Source organism: Melopsittacus undulatus, chromosome 6 (assembly GCF_012275295.1).
Source record: "Melopsittacus undulatus isolate bMelUnd1 chromosome 6, bMelUnd1.mat.Z, whole genome shotgun sequence".
In the NCBI taxonomy this organism is placed as follows: Eukaryota; Metazoa; Chordata; class Aves; order Psittaciformes; family Psittaculidae; genus Melopsittacus; species Melopsittacus undulatus.
Window position 1 is genome coordinate 20,882,290 of NC_047532.1, and position 22,521 is coordinate 20,904,810.

A 22,521-nucleotide genomic window follows, 5' to 3' on the forward strand; every position below is an offset into this window, starting at 1 on the left:
CAACACTATAGGGTGTGTGCTACCAAAAGATGGTAAGTTTTGCATATGCATCACTCCCAAAGCAGCTTCACCTGCAGCTCAGACAGGAGAGACAAATACATGGAGTCAGCAGCAAAACGTGCCTCTGGCCATTGAAAAGCTCCGAAACTGCTTGAAAATCTAAGGCACAAATAGAGGGAAAACAGCCAAGTGATGGAAGCAGAAACCCTAGGTCACTCTCTGCTTTCCCCTGAGCTCCCCCCATGAGCTTGGTGGCTCCAGGAGAGCCAGAACATGTCTACACAACAGCTGGTGCCTACAAATTAATATACAGGTGCTCTGGAAAAATCCCATTGAGTTCTTCCTCCCAATAGCAATAAATCTTCCAAGTGCAATGAATCTTCATCTGTCTTGGAAGTAAAATGTTACCACTTTGTACCTCACATAGATGCTGCAGTAGTAAAAGTACATGCTCAAGAGATAGGATGTTTGGATGTATTTGTAATACATGCCACAAAAATAGTTCAGTGTGATGGGATTCCACAGCTCATTTATTGTCCTTATGATACAGCATCTCTCTGGCTCAATCCATGAACATTGCCTTGGTGGAAACCTGCACTTAGAAATTAATGAAAACCTCTTGCAGTTTGCTCAGGGGTAAGCCTGTCCATGAGGAAGCACACAGGAGCAATGCAAAGTGAGCCGGCTGGCTCCTCAGGAGGAGAAGCTTTTGTCTTCTCTTTGGTTTATTTTTTTGGGGTGTGTGTTTTTAAAGAAAGGAAATTACTGCCTGTTTTTTGTCTGAGACACATACTTTCCAAGGGGATCAAGAGCTGTGGTTCCTGCTGTGGTTATCTTGTCACTGCTGCTCAGATTCTGTCACTGATTTACCCGCTTGCCATAAGGCTTCTCCCTTTGCTTCCATCATGTCCAAGCAGGGGGTTGGAACTAGGTCGTCTCTAAGATCCCCTCCAACCCAAAGCATTCTATGATTCTATGAGCAATGACCGTACCCCAGGGTACTTTTGCACTATTTTGCACTTTTTCCATTGAGTGCTTGCTGTCCATGCTTTGGGCATCACTGCTGTCTGTGGGTGCTGTTTTGAAGCTGCAGCATTTCCCAGTATATTCCTCTCCTGGGCCCAGGCATCCCCCTTCCATGCCTATTGCCAGGTGGCCTTGGTGGGACCTGCCTGCCTCCCCCTGTCGTGTGCCAGTCCTGGGCTCTGCCCACCCCAGCACGCAGCACAGAGGTGTGCTGCTTCCGCAGGAACCGGGCTTTGGAGCTTGTGGTGGATGTTTACATGGGGTTTATTTTTGGTACTGATGCAGTTCTGAAGCCGGGATCCTGCTGTGTGGGATGGGAGAGACAGCTTTTGTCTCCTGCTCCGCTGCAGCAGCATGGTGGGACTTCAAAGCAAAGTGCTAATGGCAATAGCTAACACAGGACCAGTTTATATCCCCCCTGAGAAAAGCATTCTGCATAAGTGGGGCTGAGGAGCCGTAATTTTGGCTCCCATGTGTATTTAGGCTCCCATGGGCATCACAGCGATAGAAACAACCACAGTCGTCGTCATCATCGTACTGCAATCTGTTTTGCTCCAGTCAGTGGAACCATGCAACAGCTCATGACTTGATTGCATGGGACTCTTTGGGGGCACCCATCATGTCAGCCTCACACCGCAGGATTGGGGCTGGGCATGGAGCTGGGCAGCACGGGTCTGAGAGCAGGAGGAGTCAGGCAGCAGGACCTGAAGCCCTGAGTTGCTGAAGCCCAGCAGCTGCCAAACCAGGGATGAGTCACATGAAGGTTCTGTGGGTGTGCCCACAGTCACTCTTAACTGTTTGTATTCACTGACACAGGGAATGAGAAAATAGGAATGAACAGGAATGCTTCAATCCATATTTCGAGCATGCTGCTTTTTTGTGTCTTGTGCTCCCTGCGGTTCCCTGCTGGAGCTTGGGTGCGAGATGCTTGTCCCAGTAGAGTGCAGGCATGAGGGCATCCATGGAGGATGTGATGTTCACCATCAAAACCAATTTTTGGAGAGGTAAATATTTGCAGAAAGGAGGCCACTATCTCTGCCCACCATCTTGGAGCAGTTTACTGCATATCTGTTTCCCTCCTGGTTATATCTGTCCCTTAAAGGGAGGACAGTAGCCCCTAGGTATCCAGGAGAAACAGTGCAGCCCCTCACAGTGGGAGCTGCCCCACTGCTGCTCTCCCTTTCCCCCAAGCTCCTTGGACATGGGCAGGTGTGTGGGCCCACAGCAGGACCTGCACTGGTGAAGAACCTCAGAAGCAGAGAAGATGCCAGGCAGGACAGCAGTGACTTGGGAGCAGGCAGGGTCTCCCACCAGCCTGCAGCCCTGATGGGCAGGGAAAGCCCAGCCCCGGATGGAGCTAAAACACGGCCTCATTTCACTGTGAAACAATCCCTCTTTGTGCAGCCTGTTCTCCCAGAACAATCCTTTGCTCTGACAATGTCCTTTCTGTGGCTTAGTCCTGCAGAGCCACCAGCAGTGTGCTCAGCCTGATGCCTGGCAGCTCGCACCAGCGCCTGCCCACAGCCCTGCTGCCCCATGGCTGAGGTGTAGCACCTGAGAGCCCTGCCCTGGGCATCCTCTGCTTGGGACTTGGTGGCCACTTCAGGTCAAGGCAAAGCCTTCCCAGGAAAGAGGCCAGCAAAGCCTGGAGCACCTGGGAGGGGTTTTTCTTCTGGCTTTATTCGCACCACGGAGCCGCTGCACCACATGCCAGGAGGGCAGCCATGGGACGCAGTTATGGAGTGTGGCATGTGGGTGTCAGGTCACCAAATCTGACTCTAATTCCAACTGCCTGCTATGGGTTGGAGAAGTCACCTGGCTTTGCCAAGCTGCTCTCTTCAGGCTCCAGGCAGTCTGGGCCAGGTTGCCAAAGCTGATCAACTCCTGTGAGCTTTAAAACACAGAGATAAATGAAATGGCTTCAGGGAGATTGTGGGGATGAGTAGGATGAGGCCTTTCCCATCGCCTGCATTTTCTCTCTTCAGCAGCATGCATACCCATGCAACAGCCTTGAAAGCTCCCTGAGCAGGGGCAGTTTTCAAGCCTCTACCAGAGACAGAGCTCACAAAGCTGCTGTGGTCTTCTTCCATATCCTGCTGCATATGGACAGTCACAAACGCTTGCACTGGTAGCAAGGACTCCTGTTGTGCTGCATGTGTTGAAGCCCTCAAACCTCCTGACCCTTTCCAGCCTCCCATCAGTCCATTCTACATCATGAGCTGGCCCTGCTGTCCCTGCTGCCATGCAGGGGCACTGAAGAACAGCTTCTCCAAGCTTTTAGTCTCCTCACGCACCTTGCTCCAGCCTCTTGCTGCCTGTTCTTCACCCAATATTTGTGTGTATTTTGAACAAGCATCATTATCCATAAGGTTATCCTATAGGCCACAGGAACAAACAGGGATGGTTTAGCAGGTCCTGAGTGGGCTGAGACTTCTGACATGTCTCTAGAGACCCCAGAGTGTTACACATTGCTGGGGTGATGTTGCCAGCCTGCAGAGGTGGCTGTCAAGGTTCACTGGAGAGACCGCTGGCTTTTATGCAGCTGATAAAGGATTCCCATCCCATCAGGAAACCTCAGTCATGGATGCTGCCCAGTCTGGCTTGCAAGCAAGGTCCAGCAGTTAAACACACCAGGGTGAAAGTCTGCACTCCAGCGCACCACCACCAAGCTTCTGGCTGAGGCTACAACCTTTCCTTTTATCTCACGATAAGCCTTTTTCAAGTCATGTTTTAGAGTAAAACTACAGTTTCATGTTACAGCAGGGATTCCAGCGGAGTCACTTCATGCCTGCTGGCTACAGAAATGTTGTGAGTTGTTTCCTGGTAGCTTGAGGGGCTTCTAGGGACTTTAGATTCCAGGACTGAAGTGAAGGTATTTCTTCTGGCTGAGGAGGAAGACAGCAACACTGACAGTGATGGGGTAACCGGCCTCTACTGTCAGCGTGATGTAATCAGCACAAATAACAGACAAAAGTATGCACAAGATGAGTCACTTGATGTTGATACCAGCCATGGAAGGAAGCAGCGCATCAGCCTGAGCTTACCAAAGCAGGCTCGCTCAGGCACGGCCTGTCTGCCCATCTCCATTTGCTGAAATCACAAACTTGGCATTATGGCATTTAATGCTCCTTCAGGCTCTGAGTAGTGCCATCTGTCTCCACGTTTAGTGGCTATGAAAGCCTTGTTTTATTCTCCCAGTACAGACAGAGGTGGTGAAGGAGCATTTCTTGGATGCTTTGCAGTTGCCAGCATAACCAACTTGTCATTTTTTTGTCATGGAGTCACAGAGAAGCAGCAGTGATGTGTGGTTGATAGTGCTTTAAGGTCCAATCTCAGGAGAAAGGCATAAACAACATTAGAGAGACAATTTACATTCGGTGTTTTTATCTGATCACCTGCAAAATTGCTGGCTTTCCAGGATTAAAAAGAAAAGCATGGGAGGATCTGGAAATCTTTTCACACCCCAAGCATAATAAGGCAGGTGAATTTGTTAACTATGTATGTCAAATACATTACTAAAATATTACAGGGCACATGTGTTTAATTTCACTAAATTAATTTGGTCTTTTTATTATCTTTTAGCTTTTTCAAGTTGAACAATGTCAGTGGTTTTGGCACATAAAAATCCCACAATTCAATTTTTCAGTATTTAAAAACTAACTTCACAGTTATAAATTCAGTGAATTAGAGAATACAAACCAGATGTGATCAAAAAGATATTTCAGCTCCCCAGAAAGCCAGAATTTTGAGAATTTCTATCTCTGCCATAAAAACTGAGAAACTTGGTATCTGGAGAGGCTGAACCCCCCCTTGATCACCATCACTGATGGTGATCCCAAGACATTCCTAAGAATGGCACTAGAAAAGGCACACGCAACACTGAGAAAACTGCACCAGCATCTCTCATCACATGCAGAAGAAATGATCATTACTAATCCCTAAGGTCATAACCTTTCACTGAACCTTTTTCATTGCTTAGTTTCTCTGGACCTTCCCATTTGATAGTCTGCAGATAATCCTGTATGCTTATGATGGCTTCCATCTTTGTGCTTTCAGCAAGTTCCATTAGTGCACACCTGCTTTTTGCACCAAGACAGAGCAACAGGGAGAAAGAGGTGCACTTGGCTCTGCAAGAAGCAAGGAGAAAGCAGGAGAGAGAGACTGATAAAGAGAACATCAGAAAGGAGGAGTGCAGAGACTCACCTGCAACAGGTCAGATGTCCACATTGAGAAGGATCAGTAAGACCTCACCAAAGCTACGGTGGAAATGGTCTGTTGTTCTTCAGAATAAGCAATGGAGGAAGGAACTTAAGTTCTCCCAGTCTGGAGCCTGGTGCAGCTCAGACTGCTGCCACCAAGAGCACAACAGCCAGGCTGTTTCATGAGCTGCAGGTGAAGAGCTAACGACTTGCAGGGCTTTGCCCGCTGCAGGAAGGGTTGTTGCAGGCAAGACACCCTTGTGCAGGCATGTGACATGATCATCTCTGGGAAAGCAGTCCAGGCTGCTGTCAGAGTGACACGCTCGGCTGGCTGCAAACAGCTTCTGTCCCAGAGTTCATGTCACACAGGCAGGGTTCAACATGGATGAAGAATGTTACCTGTTTATGAAAATAATCTCTGCAGACACTTTGGGACCATCAGGCTGTACACAATGGGTCACATCACTCTGGCCTTGTCTTCCACACCCCCATCTCCCTTATTTTTGAGGGGTTTTCTTTGCTATGTATGCTTGTGCTACCCTGCTTCCAAAGAATCACAGAATGGTTTGGGTTGGAAAGGACCTTAGGATCACCCAGTTCCAACCCCCCTGCCATGGATAGGGACATCTCACTCTAGACTATGTCACCCAAGGCTCTGCCAGCCTGGCCTTGAACACTGCCAGGGATGGGGCATTTACCACTCCTAAAAAAGTTCTGGAGAAAATAGAAGACAGAAACCCAGATCCACAGCACACAGGAGATTTATAAAGTCCTTGCTGGAGCCCTGTCCCCAGGGTTAGAAGGGGACTCTCCATCACATCACCAGACCAAGGTCCTTGCACCTGCTGGAGCTCCTGCCCAGGCTGCTGCTGCTTCCAGGACATGGTGGGAAGGGGGAACAGAACTGCAGACACCCACTGAGCGTGAGAAGTGAAAGCCAGGCAGACACACAGACAAAGGTGACCCATCAAAACAAGTGAGCGTGAAAAGAAAAAAACAACTAATAGAGGAGAAATGAAATGGAAAAATACATTTGATGTGTTGGAGAATTAAGAGAGAAACACAAGATGTGGTAGCAAGGGAGAACTGAAAGGAAAATACTGCACAGGGTTAATGGTGGAGATGGCAGATGTGACAGGGAAGTAGAGTCCAAGACTGAGAGAGAGGAGAAACAAATTGAATTCAGAGTGGAAGAAAATAGAATGACCTGGATAACCATTCCAATAGCAAGAAGTATCTGGGCTGTGCAATTTGGGGCTTATAGTTAGAGCCTGACATGCCTGCCAGCGAGGGTGGATCCAGAGGAGAGAAGGAATGCTCGGAGAAAGATATGAGATGTGGATACAAGGTGGAAAAGTGTCTAGTAGGGAGTGCAAAGGAATCCACTGGTGAACTCTCATATCATGACAAACAACATGGCAAGATTTCCACTGAATGCGTCTATGAAACAAAAATAGAGTAATGGAGCAAAATAAAAGGAGGACAAAAAGAAGGGAAGAATAGCAAACAAGACTGATGCCTACACTTAACAAGGGAGAAAGAGTGATCCAGACAGCTGCAGGCCTGCCAGTCTGATGTTAATAGTATTCAGTTAAAGAGTAATGCAGCACATGGACAGGAAATGGAAAGTGGTGTAAAATATAGCTTAGTATGTCTGACTAACCTGGCAATTAAAAAAACCCATTCTATGAAGCTATAGGCCCTTTGTGGGCTTCAGGGAAGCAGCTAGGAACCTTAGAACCAATTGGGAACCTCAGTAGATATTGGGGCTGAAATGAACACAGGAATTACATGTGGGAAGGAGTTGTTAAGGTCAAGATGAAAGCAGAGCCTGGTGAAAGGGAGCATATCAGGACATGCAGAAGGTTACTACTAAGGTACTTTGTGGATTTTCTTATAAACTGATCTCCTTAAGGACTGGCACAAATATTAGGTGTGATCTGCTGAAATCATTATGTTGTGGTGCATTAGCACTGTAGGGGAGTGTTAAGGAATGCTGTACTACCAAAAAGAAGGCATTTAGGTCACCAGGAGCACAGTTCTTCCCTTACTTCATTTGGGGGACTTTGTGAGCTGCGAGCACCTGAAGAAGAGGAGAAAAGGAGTAACCAGCCACAGAGTGACTCTGAGCTGTCACTGGAAAGCTGGACAGAGAAGCAAATGCAGCCCGGGCTGTATCCAGACAGGGAATTCTCACCAGGTGAGCAGTGTCTGTGACCACTCCTGGTCACCTGCCTTCAGGAGAGGAACCCGAGCAGCCACATGGCCAGAAGAGTTACCAGGGCATCAGGAGCAGGGACAGCCCGGCTAGTAGGAAAATGCTGGAAAAACTTGTTTAGTCTTCCATGTAATAGCTGGGAGGGAGATGACTGCTGTCTACAGATATATTGGAGCATAAATACCAAGACAAGGACCTATGTGAGATAAAAGACAATGCTGCACAGAAGAAAATTGATATTAATGGATTGCTGTGCATCAAATTAAGCTGGAAATGGGGTGATTATTAATAATTAGAGCAGTGAGTTCTGAAACCAGCTTCAGATCAAGCCGTTTTTGACCGTTTCAAGTCTGTGAGGATATCATAGGGTGAAGTGGTGCTGGGAATAGAATGCAGACCCATGTAACCTTTCTGCAGTGTCCTGCCCTGTTTCCGTATGCTTGTGGTAGCTGCTGTGCTGTCACTCATAAAAAACATGACCATATGTGCTACTTGTTTATCGATCTGTATTGATCGCCCTCATGCCCTCACCGCCACCCTCACATCAACTCTCCACATGCCACCCTGCCTGACCCTTTTCCCAGCCCATTTTCCACCGTTTCCTCCCTCTTGCTGCTCTCCGCTCCCTCGGCTTCCCCAGAGAGCTGCCCCTTCCCTAGGAATCAGCTAAACCCGCCCAAAACCCAGCGCCCCCCCAATGTCAGGGCGCTGCGCAGCCACAGCCCGCAAGGAGCTGCCGGCCTGGGCTCGGCTATGGCATGGGCGGGCTGTGGCGTCGCTGCTGATTGGTCCAGGGGGTGAGCTCCTCCCCTCAATTCGCCCTCGAGGGGCGGAGCTCAGCTCCCGGGACCAATCAGCAGAGACTAAGGGGGTAGGGCAGCGCTTTTTAAGGGCGGGGGCAGCCGTGGTGGCGGGCAGAGTGGGGTGCGGCCATTGGTGAGTGTGTGGTTGGGCGTGCTGTGCGCACGTGGGGGGAAGGGTCCCCGGTGGGGCGGTGGGTGCTGGCTGCTGCCCTGCCCGGTGGGGCTGTGCTGGGGGTGCCTCTTCGATCCCAGGGCCCTTTCAGGGGTTTTTTTTTGAGGCGGAAAGCTGTCTGAACTTGCTGGTGGGTTGGGAAGTGGTTTTTGGGGTGTTCCATGGCTGATCGGTGAAGGTCGTTGCAGAGCAGGGGAGTGCTGAGGCCAGCTTTGGGGTTGAAGTTTTGCCTGAGCGGGGTTTAGCTGCTTTGGGGTTGAAGCTTTGCTTGCTGAGGCTGGTGGGCCCTGCCCTGGTGAGGCCATGTGCCCGCTTGGCACCTGCTCAACAGGGGGGAAGAGGCCGGAGGAGGCTAGCGTGTGTGTGCCTGTGTCCCTGTCACCCGGGATGCACCGGGTCATGGAAGGAGGCGGGTGATGCCCCCCTCACTGAGGGGGTAGAGGGATGAGTCTGGAGAGACCATGGCCTGATGGGCGGGATGGGTGTTGTGGCATGCCTTTGGCAGGGGGTGAGGCTGGGTGCGGTGGCCACCGGGCAGGAAGGCGCTAGTGAGGCTGTCACTCTGCTGGAGGGGGAGATAACCACAGCAGCAGCGTGGGTGCGTGTGGCAGGCCAGCAGTGTACAAACCTGCCTGTGTCAGGAGGAGGGAGATAAGCGGGGTCCAAGTGGGGCTGTTGAAGTTTGTAAGAGCAGCTGAGTCCTCATGGTGGTCCCTGTCTCACGGTCTGGTCCCTGGTGCCCGGAGAAGGGTGCAATTCCCCTCCCACAGCTGGGCTGCCCTCTGGGGCAGTCCTATGCCAGAGCGGCCTCCTCCGCACCATCTTGGTGCGGTGCTTGGGATGCTTCCCAGCCTGCCAGGGGGAAGGATTGTCCCTCCCCGCTGGTTGTGTGCCAGGGCACAAGCACCCGGGCCTCTGCCCCTGCAGGTCTTTGCCCTGCGGCCATACTGGGGTCATGGTCCCGGCAGTGCCGAGGCTGCCCCTCTTCTGCTGGCGGTGGCGGGCCCTGTGCCAGGGGCTCGTTGCCTCTCCGGGCCGAGGTCTGGTGGCTGCACAGCGTCGGGGAAGGGGATCGGCATCGCGCAGTCGATACTTGCGGTGGTGCTGGGGCAGCTGCCGTCCTCGCTCCCGGACTGCAGGAGCCGGGCAGGCCTCGGCCGGGGCTCGCTGGGAGGTGGCTTCACCCCAGTCACCGCCCTGGACCCCGCAGCGGCCCTTCCCCATCCCCTGCCGCACAGGCCCCGCTGGCGGTGATGCCGGCGCTCGGCCGGGCCGCGGCACCGTGCTTCCGGGGCCCGGAGCGGCGGTAGGCCCCGGCGGCGCCACACCCCGCGGCCGTGCCGGGAGCCGGCAGCGCTTCCCTCTCCCAGGTGGGGGTTCCCTGCCGGGCACAGCAGCGGGATGCGGGGCGGGGGCCTGTGCCGGAGCCGCCCTCCTAGGGCTGTTCTGGGACCCCGCTCAGCTCTCGGACACTCTCCGCCCTGGAGCGGCCACTGAGTTCGGCCGTGTGAAAGCTGCGGGATGTTAAACAGCTGAGAAGGGCTGTGGTCTGCTGGGGTTTCTCTGCGTTAGGACTTATCCACAGCCTTCAGCAGTGGCGCTGGTGGCCGGAGATCTTTCTCCTACACATCCCTCAGCATCAATGTACCATTGAGATGGCTCTTCCCTCCTCCTCCGGGCAGGGTGGCAGTACCAGGCCTCCCCCGCCGCTGCGACACAATGTTAGCTTTGAGTGCCGGCTCGTGTAGGTGCTTGGCCCTTGCTCTGGAACGCTGGTAGGAGGAGGAGGTCGCTGTCACCCTCCTGGTGGCAGCAGTAGCCCCGGCTGCAAGCTCATCTCGGACTGGTGTGTGGTTGTACATGGGGTCTGCGCTTGCTGGGCAACTGCAGATTTAGTAACCATGGTCAAATGGCTCATCTTCTCTTCCTCAGGCAGTGCTGGGTTTGCTCTCTGTATTTTATGTGGGCCTGTTCTTCTGTTGTAATAAAGTGACAGCTGGTAAAACTGATGCTTTTTGATCTCTGTAACGGGCTGAATGAGAGAGCACTGGGACAGGAGGGAAGCTTTGGGGGTGATGGTCTGTATGCCTTGGTGCTCAGGCTGTTTCCTGCAGTGGTACTGTCAGGTGCTTTCCAGACCACCTTCCCTCTGGAGTTCTAAGGACAGGAAGAAGTGGGGTAAATACCCCTTCCTGTGCTCATTTGGCATAGTGTGGGATAACACTGGCTGCTTTCCTTGCTAGTGCATTCCCTCAGAGCATCTCTTCCCCTCCTGGAGTCCAGGATTGCCTGTGCAGCAGCGCATCCATCCTGTGCTGCCCCAGATTGACCCTCTTCTCTTCTGCCAGAATGCAGCCAGGGCAGATTCCTAGCTGGATGGAGCTGACCTTCCCACCAGACCTGCTGGGCAGCTTCTTGAGGATGGCTTAGAGAGTCAGTTGGCAGAACCCTTCGGGTTTGACTGAGGCTGCTGTATCTTGTCTGTTTCTTAGGAAGCCCCCCTCTAGCTCATGGGTGTGGGCAGCTCCTGACAGCCTGTTCCTATGGGAAGCAGCATGGTGCCAGGTGTTGCAGCATCTACTTGCAGCATCTCGCTGTGGGGATTAAGCCATGCCACCCACACAGCCTGGGCCTCTGCAGTCCTGCCCTCTGTATTGTCACCTCTGCTTCCTGAAAGGTGGGGGTGGGGGAGGGATTTTATGGTACTTGATGGTGGAAATGTAATATGAAAGTACTGTTAAAACTAAGTAAGGGGAGGAGAAACTCACTCTGATCTAGAAGCGTCATACTATCTTTTGAAGGTGGAGGTGAGTGTGCTTGTTCAAGGTGCATAGTATCTCCTTTTTCTCCTGGTGGAAAAAAGCTTTGCATCCCTAGGAAGCCCTGAAGCTGGCATCAGAAGCAGGTGCACTGCTGCATGCTTGGCTTGGCACTGTCCTTGAAGGTTGCAGTGAATGCTTTCCCCTTTCCTGTTGGGGTTACAGGGCAGTCAACACCCAGGCTGAGATCTTTCCTTTAGGAAGAAGATTACAGGAGATACTGGGAGTGGTGCCTGTGATGGCCCAAGTGATCTTCTGTATTCCTGTGCTTTTGTATTGGATTTATGCTAGCGTGTGTCCTGCTGGCTGTCAGATGGTGGGAGTACGTGGGCTGGAAAGTCTGGTTCTTGCCAGTCAAACAGGTGAGGCAGCCTGGGCTCTGCAGGGAGGAGCTGGTCCCCAGGAGACAGAGTTCTTCCCTGCAGGACTTGTGGGGCTGTTGTTGCTCAGAGATGACAAGCTGCCCCAGCTGGCTCCCTATCAGGGGGCCTGTGTCTGGATGCTCTGAGACTTAAGTGGCTTGGGGATTGTGGAGGTGGTAACTGAATCTAATGGTGCTTGATTTCCCTTAGTCTCACAGGGTATTTAATTTCTGGCTGATTCTGTCCTGTGGGATTGGTCGGGGTTGTAAGCTGTCACTGTGGCAGCAAGTCTGCAGGCTTGCTGCAAGGAGCGCTCTTACTCTGTGGATCAGATCCCATAACTTGCTCTCACAGTTTGTTTATAGCATTGTTCTGTGTATAGATCTATATTTTGTTCTGCTTCTGCTTAACCCTAAGAGGCTTTCCCTTTCTGTATAGGACCAGTAGTAGCAACAAGAGCCCTGGCTTTGAGTGGTCAATGTATACTTTGTGGAGGTAATCAGGCCCAGTACTGCTTTCTTTGTGTGTGGAGGGATCTGAACCCAGTTAAAGGTGGTATCTATTAAGCCTTACACTTTGGTGAATCTGTGGTGCATATACTGTGCTCCTGGAGTGTAACATATGTAGTGTTGTCAGAGAACATGCCTTTCTTTCGTTAGAAGGTGGCTGTGCGAGTGTTCTGCTGCCTTGGTGTGGAGGATATGGGTGGCCCAATGCTGATGTCAGGGCAAGTTCCAGGCAGTGGTCCATTGTCTCAATGAGAAGTGGCTCTGGGTTCACAATTGGGTTTCTTGAATCATCTGGATAAAGCTGTTGGAAGGAATTTAGTCTTTCTGCATCTTGCTCTGTAGACTTTTAATATCCATCTTGTCTCGGTGCGCCTCTCCAATTAATGCACAGGCCTGGATGGGACAGAGCAATGTAATCATTACACTGTAATGATTACAGACACTGCTGTGGGAACAGAGGTGAAGCCTTGTAGTGAGACACTTGCATAATGATTAAAACCAGAGATGAATGCTTTGGTACAGTCTGTTCCACCTCCAGATAGGGATGTTCTGTATTCCTGTGCTGGAGGGCTTTGGAAGGCTTGACCTATTTCTTGAAGTGGGTGTTAGGAGCTGGCTTGGCTCAGCCCTGCCTGCATAGTTCTGTCCTTCCTGGGTGTACTCCCCTGTGCACCCTGGGGGGCTGCTGGGTGCCATCCCCTCGGAGAGGAGCCCAGCTATCTCCTTCCCAGCATGAGGGAGCTGACTTAGCTCAGTGTTGTTAGCATAGGAAGGAAGTACCTTATTTTCCTGTTCTGCAGGTATCTCGCCCTTTGTTTCTTTTCTCATTTTTTTTTTATCCTTTGTTCCTTGCTATGTTGGACTTCTTGCCTAGTATTGCCTTTTCCCCAACTGCTCTCATCTGTACTGATACCAGTGCCCTGCACATGCAGCCATCAGTGTGGAATGTGATAAGGAGTAAGCCTACTCTAAGAGCTTGCCTGATCAGCTGGGGGAAGTGCTATCCCTGAAAACCACTGTGCTGTGTGTACAGATCTTTTACTGCATGCTCTTGTGGGACCTTGAAGTCTGATGACCTGCCTTGCCTCTTGTACAAGGTTACTATATCCTATTGCAATGGACTTTCTTCCCCTGAGAGCTTGTGAGGTGCCACTCTGACTGCCCAGGCTCTGCAGAGCTTGCCTGCTAATCTGGGAGTCTCCCTGCTTCCAGCTTTCCATGGGAAGCAGAGAGCCTAATCTGTTTGTAGCATGCTACCCAAAGGCCTCAGGGTTCGACAGACACAGTGTGAGATAGTGGTAGGGTATTAACACACACTTGGTGAAGATGGAGAAACTCCTTGGCTTCAGACAGGTCACTTCCTGCTGCTTGAAGCCTGTGTGCCGGGAGTGGCACAAGCCAGTGTAACTCCTGCACCACTTGCAGTGGCAGCTCTTGCAAGAGCTGTTGCATATCAAGGTTTTGAGAGCTTGCATCCCTTGTCTTGTGAGCACAGTCCTCCTGTACTGGCTTCCAAGTATGCTGATGCAGAGCATATGGTACCAGGCTGTTAGCTGTGTCCTTTGATACTGAGCATGAAGTAGCCAAGCCAGAGGAAGTAACAAATGGATGTGTTTCAAATAGGAAAACTTCTCTGGTGGTGTTAGCATGAAGTTTTCTTGTAGGCTTTGTAGTTCAGTTGTGGGCTGAGAGTTCTGGAGCTGGTTGTCCTCAAACTCCAACAGGTTCTTTTCTAAGTTCTCAAAGCCAAGGTGCCAAGCTAGGGGGGCTACTTTCTGGCTCTGCTCTGCTGGGATGGTGTTCTGCACTTGAAATGCAGAAGCTCCTGTTTTCCTTCCAGCCTTGTCTTACGCACCCTGTGGGCTGGTGCACAGGCATCTCTAGGCTGTGATCTCTGGGGAGTGTGGGGGGAATGTTACTTTGGTACTATATGGACAACAGTAACTTAATGAAATCTTTAATAAGATGGCCAAAATGGTTAGCAGTAATTCAGTGTACCTCAATACAGCTCTCTGCTGCATGTGCCTGAACTGGTGGCCTGATGTGAAGCAAGCATGCACTCTCTGGTTATAGTCTCCTCTCCTTTTCACTTGGGCACAGAGCAGCAGCAGCAGGAGGAAAGCCAAATCTGCTTTTCTGTTTCATGATAAACTTTAGTTTTAGTGATCCCACTGCAGCTGATAGAGAAGGTTTTGCTTGGCTGGCCTTGTTTTCACTCTTGTCTTGCTCTGACTGCCTTGCTGCTTGTGTCTTGTTGAGGACAATACGGCTTTTTGTTCCTCATCTTGTTGGATTCATTTGTGCATGAGCTTCCAGGAGGTGTCTCCTGCAGCTGTGACTGACAGCTCCCGGTGATAGTTTGAGGTGCTGGCCTCAGTGTGTGCTGTGCACAGCCCTGTCTGTGCCTTGTCTGGGGCCATCAGACCCTGGGTTGATCAATCCTATTCCTTCTGCAGCAGCAGCAGCAGCTGCTGGCAGATACTTCTGAAGCACAGGTCCCCATATCTCTGCTGGGAAACATTCGCTGGATACCTGGAGCTGCATGTGGGCCTTGCTGGACCTGACAGTGGTGTTCTGGAGCTCCAGAAATGTGCTGTGATGGGGAGCTGGGGGAGGAGGATGCATCTTTCTCAGAGCTGTGTCAAGCCTTGCTGCCCACCTGTGGGTCAGGGATGTGAGTTAGCTTGATATCTGCTTATCTCTTGACTTCTGAGGATTGCTACTCCCTTGGGACACCTGCAGGGACCAGCCCTGCTTTAGCCAGTTCAGCAAGGGCCCTGTGCCAGCTTACCCTGCGGTGGTAGCTCTGTGGCCATCTACCAGACTGTTTTGGTGCTGCCTGTAATTAAAGTAGTGGGAGATGAGGGTGCTTGTTTCACACTTATTAGAGGACTGATTTCGGACTCGAAAGCTGATGGGGAGGCAGGAGTGTTGCGTGGCTGGGGCTGAGTGTTGCTTGCTGATAGCTGCTGTATGGAGAGATGTGCCCTGTGGGGCTATTGACAAAACTAATTGGGTTGAGCTCTGCTTTCTGTCATGGCTCTCAATGTTGTCTGGCTGCTGGGGCTGGTTATAAAGGGCCTCGTTATTCTTGCTGAGGTTGCACTAATAGCTGTATAGCTTGTTGGGAATGTGCAGTGTATGCACTGCTTGGTGTAACCAAGTATCTAAGCCTTGGTTGCTGTGGCAGAGTAGGGCCTGATGCTCTGGTTTGCAAATAGTGGGAACTTGTGAGATGGGGAAGTGATTCTCTGTTGCTAAGAAGTGGAAGGAGTTGTGTTGCAAGGTCTCTAGGTATTGTGCAGGGTGTGTTTGGGCCCCAAGGGTTCCTGGTGCTTTGGGATGCTTGGGCCTGTTGGCTTGAGTTCAGCTGTTCAAGACTCAGGTTTGGTTTCCCCATATCTTCCCAACTCCTTGCCCAAGAGGATCAGGATCCAGGAGGAGTCAAAGGAGAGTGTCTCCCCTGTACAAAGAGGACAAATGCCAACCACTGAGCTGTAAACATCTGTAGTGTGGAGGGCAGTAAGAGCTGATGCTTGGCTGGATGGTGAACCCCTCTTCAAGAGCAGAGGGGCATCAAGTGCTGATGTGCACAGAGGAAATGGCAGAGGTGAGTTGAGGTTCCCAAAATGCTTGTGGTGGAAAACCCTGTCTGCAGCAAAAAGGCTGGTGTGGAGCCATCATGGCTCAGGCAGACGAGCAGGCTTATCCTTCTGCTTAGTGAAGGTAATGCTTAGGCCTGCTTTACAACTCCCCCTTTGCAGCTTGACTGCCAACACCCCAAGGCCAGTGGCTCTCCCTTGGGAGACAGAGGAGGGTGAGACATATTTGCATCCACTGACTGAGCAAGGCACACTTCAGCCTCTGTCTAATGCAGGACTGTGTAGCATGCCATTGTGGACACCAGCCCCTGCAAAGACTCAAGAACCTTGGGGGTTCCCTGAAGATGTGGCAGCTCTGTCAGCTGCATACAGCAGGGTGTCCTGCCTAGGGAAGCTGTGAAACATGCACAGGTGCTTTTCATAAGGGCCTGCAGTGTGAATCTATTAGTTCTGCCCTGGTAGAGGTCCTGGTGCTTGCCCAGAGCCCATGGTCAGGTCAGGTTGATTGCCTGGCATGCATAGAGTGCTGGAGGCGCTTCATGAAACAGTAGTAGGGGAGACTTGCTTCTGTTCATATTGGTGGGAACATCTGTGCTAGTGCTGTGTGGAAGCAGGCTGCTTCCGCACTGGGTGTGTGTGCTTGGGTGCGATACTTGTCTGGGTTCAGGGCTGCTGCCAGGATGACCCTTGTCTGCTGTGTGCTCTGTGCAGCCTTCAGCAGGTCTGTCGGTGTGAGTCTTCTCATTCAAGTCTGCCCGAGTTGTTTTGACTTGGGGTCTTCATTGGCCAGTGGTGCTGGAGCCCTGCTGGCATCGCAGTCAGTACAGTAACCTCTAGTGCCTGAGCTCAGGTGCTTCCCTCAAGTGAGATGTAGCTCTGAGCTCCTGGGTGACTGATACCATCTTCTTATACCAGCCTGCCTAAAATAGGCACGCACTCTGCAAGAGTTCTGTCTGCCCTGGACCTGTAGTAAAGGTGACTCATTCAGCTTGATAAGATAAACAATGAGCTTGAGTAGTCAGGTACCTGTGCTGGGAACTAACTCTTGAGGGCTCCTCCATCTAGCAAACAAAGGTGTAGCTGGATGTAGTGGTTGAAAGCTGAAACTAGATGGACAAGTTTGGACCTTGCTCTTAGCTATTAAAGCAACATAAAGCTCAGCAGCTTTCAGGACTTGTATGTATTGCATTTCCCACAGCTGGAGCTTTGAGTGGCTCTCAAGGATGCTGTAGTTCCTGCTACACTTTACTGGCCCCTGATGCATTTGGAGAGTGGATAACCTTGGCAGTGCCCAGGACCTTAAGTATTACTTACTACAAGTGAGTATTACTTGCTGTTAAACCCTTTTAAACACTGGGCTAGGAAGATGAGCATCTATTCTGCTGCTGATGTCCATGAGGTGTGGGGGTCAGTTCTGAGTGGGCTTTGCCCTAGGGTTCCAGCTGCTTCCATGGTGACATGAGGAATCGCTTTCTGTGTTTTTGAAGCACAGCAAAACTTCTTAGGCTCTATCCCTGGGGTGTGTGGCTGTGCAGGCTGCTCTGGAGCCTTGCTTGGAAGAATGGGTACTTTGGGAAGTGTGGGTGTGAAGGAGAAGACCTGTTCCACTCCAGTGCTGTTGTAGAGGTTGGTGGCACTCATTTTGAGGAGCACAGAGGATATGACTGGGCAGGCACAGAGCTAGCACTGTTGCTGCACTTGAGAGGTGCAGGGAATGGTGATGCAGAATGCTGTGTGCCAGGTGCCTGTGAAGACTGCTGCCAGCAAAGCCTGTCATGTAGGTGCTTGGTAGTGTTTGCTGCTGCTGTCTGCGTCCCAGCTAGAACAAGGAGGACTTTACTGAGGTCTTACTCTTGGAGTGAAGCTGAAAGAGTGATGCTGGTGCTGGCTGATGGGGGCTTGAGGGTAGCAATAGCTGCTGGATGCTCCCAGCTGGGACCTTACTGGGAAGGAGATTCCTCTGGCTGCTGGTCTGGGAGAGGCTCCATGCTTCCTGGTGGTGGCAGCAACAAACTTCCTGAGGGGACTGGGCTGAGAACTGTTTCCCTGGGCCAGTCTGGGCAGTGGTTCCTGTACAGCCTTTTGGAGGTCTGGGAGCAGCTGTAGGGATGCCTCCCTTGCAGCAGGGTGAGTCAGGTAAGGCCTGTGCTCTACCTTCCTTCTGCTGCTCTCTGTGCTGGGGAGCACAGGGGGCTGGGTGAATGTGTTTGAAGCCTGCCTGCAGCAGCAAGAGCCTGCGCCTTTCCTGCTTTTATAGAGAGCATCTGTCTGGATCACTGGTGTGTGCTTAGAGTGAGGATGAGCAAGTATGGGGAGAACCAGACTATCTCTCTGCAGCCTTGTATCCTTTCCACCACAGATACTGTCCCCTGTCTGGAAAGGGGAGTGGAAATGTCGTTGCCAAGTAGCTGCACCTCGCCTCTGAAGTGCTGGCTTATGGGTTGGTAGTTCATGTCAGGAGAGTTTTGTGCAAGGATGTGAAACCAGGAACTCTGGCACCAGAAATGTGTGCTTCTGAACTGATGGCTTTCCTTCCTCATGCAATGGGTCTGCCAGTGATGCTGTGTGGCTTCTCTGGCAGCAGTCAGTGGTCAGGAGCTCAAAGCTGATTGTAAAAGCACTGCTCTGTGGAAGCTGTGGGCCAGCTCTGCATCTCCCTTGAAGACCTTGCACCAGGGTCAGGCAGAGAGCATTGTGCAGGTGGGTATGGGAGGCAAGGCTGGGAGCAACATTGTGGTTATGGGCAATAATGCTTGAGCCTGTACAGTAGGAGCAAGACTAAGGGGCTGGAGATACAGTGCTGAGGTTGGAAGCTGTCCTAGCTAGCTTGAAATGGTTAGAATCTGCCTTGGAAGGACTGCTGGTAGGGGATGATGTGTTCCCAGCAGAGCTCAGGAGGCAGGGCCAGGATTAGTGAGAAGTGGGGAGCATGTGGCTCCACTGGGAAGTAGATGATGGTACATGATCAGTTGAGAGCAATGCTGGCCGGATACACATGACTGTATCGCTGAAGCTGTACTTGAGATCTTCTGATCCACAGGCCTGTGCTCTACAGGCAGCCTCCTGGAAAAACAGTTGCCTGATCTGCCCTTCTTTCCACAGATACTGCCACCACCATGGAGGAGATTGTGACCATGTATCAGGACTTCATGAAGAAAGCAGGTAAGTGTTCAGCTCTGTCCAGCTTGTGCCTTCCTGCTACAGGCAGTGGGGGGTTGGCTGTCACCCCTGAAGTAGTCTGGGTCTGGCTACATCTTGCCTCTTCCCTTGTGTAGATGCAGCTCTGGGTTTTTTTTGGGCAGCCTGTCGGGCTGTTTTGCCTCAGGGCCTGTGTGCAGGCTGTTTTGGGGCACTCGTGCCCTTGTACTTTACTGAGTTTGGTTGGCTTTACCAGCCTCCGTTCCCAGACTGCCCACCTGTACCTGCACTCCTGTTCCAGGGGAACAGAATTGCCATTCCTTATGTCCACCCCAGCAGCAGCATTGCTGGCAGCAGCCTGGGGTGAGGATGCTAACCACTCTGCGCTGTGGCTTTCTCTGCAGACCCCCGCATCGCTGATTATCCACTGATGCAGTCCCCGTTCCTTGTGATGGGCATCCTCCTGGCATATGTCTACTTTGTACTATCCTTGGGTCCCCGACTAATGGCCAACAGGAAGCCTTTAAACCTAAAGAAGTTCATGGTGCTATACAACTTCTTTCTGGTGGGCCTCTCTCTTTACATAGTCTATGAGGTGAGTTGTTGATGGCAGGCTTTGGCATATGAAAACCTGCATGCAGGCTGCATAGGTGGTGGGGAGTCCTTCTGCAGGCTATTGCCTGTGCTTCTGTGCAGGGCTTGGGAAGTGCAGTGGGTGATGTGTGGGGCCTCACCCTGGTGATGTTCTTGTTGCAGTTCCTGATGGCAGGGTGGCTTACTGGGTACACCTGGAGATGTGACCCTGTGGACTTCTCACAGGACCCCAAGGCCCTCAGGGTAAGTTCTTGTCTCTCTCCCAGTAGTGAGGATGGTCTTTAGTACTTCTGTTTGGACAGCAAGGCCATGGCTACCTGCCTTTCCTGAGGCAGAGGACTTAGTCTCTGGCTCTTGGTTTCACCCTAGGGTTACAGTATGGGCATTTGTGGTCAATGGGCATTTCAACTCTAGGTGAGTCTCTAATATTAACATGTTCTGTTACAGATGGTCAGTGTTGCTTGGCTCTTTGTCTTCTCAAAGTTCATTGAACTGACAGACACGGTGAGTAAGTTGCTGTGAGAAAGCCTCGTCACTGCTTTCTGGGCAGGGACTTGGGGCCCAGTGTACTTGGGATTGGTGTGTACTTCAGCCCTTCCAGTCTGACCTGATAGTGCTTCTCCCTGGCTTTATTACCTAAAAAGCCATGCTGGACTATTGCAGAGAACACTCTTGGCATGTTATAGCTCTGGAAGCTGTGGAATGACCTGTGGGTAGTGGCAATGAGCTTGACGGGGTGGGGGGGAAGGGGAACTGTCACTGAGATCAGACACTGAATTATTGGCCCAGCTCCCAGGGCTGCAGGTCCTTGATGTTATTGGATTCTCATTGCAGGTGATCTTTGTCCTGCGGAAGAAGAATGAACAGGTCACATTTTTGCACCTCTTCCACCATTCTGTTCTGCCTTGGAGCTGGTGGTGGGGAGCAAGATTTGGTCCAGGTAAGATGGAAACTGTAGGGGTGCACAGCTTGGGGAAAGGTTGCATTTAGCCGTAGCATGCTGACAAGGGTTTTGGCCCTGTTGGGCTCTTAGAAACTTCTTTAGCACTGACTGCTGCAGATGACTGACTTATGCTAATGAAAGTCTTTCTAAACAGGGGGAATGGGCTCATTCCATGCCATGATCAATTCCATGGTGCATGTTGTCATGTACCTGTACTATGGGCTCTCAGCAGCGGGACCTGCCTTCCAAAAGTATCTGTGGTGGAAGAAGCACATCACTGCCATCCAGCTGGTGAGTCTGCTGTGGAAGAGAGCATGTTCCTTCATCCTCTTCTGTGGGGGGCAGGCCAGCCCCTGTACCTGTGAAAGGTGCAGGCAGCAGCTGTAGCTGTCTCTTCTGTAGCTTCTCTGGGTTTCTTACAGCTCTGAGACCTCTAACAACCCTACCAACCTGTTTAGGGTGTGGGTGCTGCTCAGTCTGCTGTCCCTGGATTCATTCACACTGGGAGGGTGAGAGACATGTGCTGCCTTGAGGCTTGTGCCTGCCTTGTCCAGCTGCTGACTGTGCCTCAACATAAGGAGGCACACACTCTACTGCAGAGTGGGAAGGGAGCCTATTGGTTTAATTTAGAAAGGTCTCTGGGGGGTTGGGGGTGAGGAGTGTCCCTGCCCCATGAATAACTTATCCCTGCTCTACCTTGTTCCCAGGCACAGTTTGTGATTGTCTCTGTCCACATCTCTCAGTATTACTTCATGCCCAGCTGTCAGTACCAGTTTCCCATCTTCGTCCACCTCATCTGGATTTATGGGACCATCTTCTTCATCCTCTTCTCCAACTTCTGGTACCAGTCCTACACAAAGGGCAAACGGTTGCCTAGGGTGGCTCAGCAAGCAGCCCAGCACAACGGTAGCAGCATCCACGAGAATGGCACTGTCACCAATGGCAAGGTCAAAGCCAACTAGAGGGCAAGGCCCTCCCAGAGCCAATGAGAGCCCCGGGGCAGAGGCAGCTGGGACCTTTTCCCCTGCTCCTGGGTGCCACTAGCCAAGTCAAGTGCCTACAGACTGTGTACCCCTGTGCCCAAGCCCTGCTGTCCTCTGTCTGCATGCCCAGCCCCTCTGCTCTGAGCAGCCATGGGCAACTTCTCCTTGGAGGGCTTGTGCTGTTTCTCAGTGTTGCTGAGCAGAGAAGCAGCTGCCTACATCACAGCTGTGGGGCTGCTGTCCCATTCCAGTGTTTCCAAAGGAACTTCCCCAAGTGCCTACATCTGGCCCTTCTGCCTGGGGGCCATTTCCTTCTGAGTAGGACCAAAAGAAGAGACTGCTCCCTGTCCTGGTGCCCCTTCTTCCCTGTCTCATGAGAGCCTGTGTGGATGAGCAGGCTTGTCCCTGGCTGCTTGCTGCTGCCAGCTCCAGCGTGAGTGCTCCTGCTCTACAGTGCCTTGTGCCACTTTGTTCCATGCCACAGTGCTGCATGTCCCTTTTAATCCCTGTGTGCCCAGGGTGGGAAGTCCTGCCCTGGCATAGCTGTGCTCAGGTGTAGCGGTGGAGAATGTCGTGGTGGTGTATATGGAACTCAAGGGTCCAGACCTGCCCAGTACAGTACACATGCCCTATGCCTACTATGTAGCGGGGGTTGCGATGGCCTGAAGAGCCTCTCCCACACCCTAAGCCCAGGTTGCCTTGCCTTTCTGTGCCTGAGCTAGGTGCTCGGTGTGTGCTTCAGCCACACTTACGTGATCCTGTATGGCAGCTGGTGCCTTGCTCCAGACTGGGGGAGGTCAAGCTCAGCCTTGCCTTGGACCACTTCCATTCCTGCATACTCAAGATTTGAGCAATAATTGCCCCTAGAATCAGCTCTTGGGCTTTCCTGCTTGGGCCCAGTGTGAGCACAGCACAGGACTGTTGTAGCCTGCACTGCTGTGGTGTATGTGAACACATCTTGCCCCTGTGCATCTGAAGGTGTGCCCTGCCCTACCAGCAGGGCAGTGCAGCAGCTCTCCTTTTCCTGGTGCCCATCACTTGCTCAGGCTGTAACCAAAACCGTGCTGATGGCCTTGAGGTTGAGGTGAAGGAGCCAGGCCCTATCAGATTGGGCTGCTCTTCTATCACAAATAAACAGACAGAAGGAGAAATG

The 22,521-nt window shown here is 51.8% G+C and overlaps 1 protein-coding gene across 3 annotated transcripts; it reads left to right on the forward strand.

The window, feature by feature from the left end:
• Positions 1 to 8,349: 8,349 nt before the first annotated feature.
• Positions 8,350 to 22,521, forward strand: ELOVL1 (ELOVL fatty acid elongase 1). 3 transcript variants are annotated; one of them, XM_031050638.2, is made up of 8 exons: positions 8,350 to 8,379; positions 18,813 to 18,872; positions 19,253 to 19,443; positions 19,605 to 19,685; positions 19,890 to 19,946; positions 20,277 to 20,382; positions 20,540 to 20,676; positions 21,093 to 22,521. In XM_031050638.2, the coding sequence occupies exons 2-8, from the start codon at positions 18,827 to 18,829 to the stop codon at positions 21,345 to 21,347; spliced, it is 873 nt and encodes a 290-aa protein (XP_030906498.1). In that variant the 5' UTR covers positions 8,350 to 8,379; positions 18,813 to 18,826; the 3' UTR covers positions 21,348 to 22,521. The 3 variants fall into 3 exon arrangements, with proteins under 3 accessions (XP_030906498.1, XP_012984990.1, XP_030906499.1); XM_013129536.3 differs by lacking the exon at positions 8,350 to 8,379 and adding an exon at positions 16,893 to 17,029; XM_031050639.1 differs by lacking the exons at positions 8,350 to 8,379; positions 19,253 to 19,443 and having other exon boundaries at positions 18,807 to 18,872; positions 21,093 to 22,519.

Excerpts from the sequence above, each read along its gene's own strand:
- ELOVL1 (XM_031050638.2), top strand. The coding sequence starts at position 18,827 with ATGGAGGAGATTGTGACCATGTATCAGGACTTCATGAAGAAAGCAG. Across the intron at positions 18,873-19,252 it reads GGACTTCATGAAGAAAGCAG|ACCCCCGCATCGCTGATTAT; the intron begins GTAAGTGTTCAG and ends CTTTCTCTGCAG. Across the intron at positions 20,383-20,539 it reads GGGAGCAAGATTTGGTCCAG|GGGGAATGGGCTCATTCCAT; the intron begins GTAAGATGGAAA and ends CTTTCTAAACAG.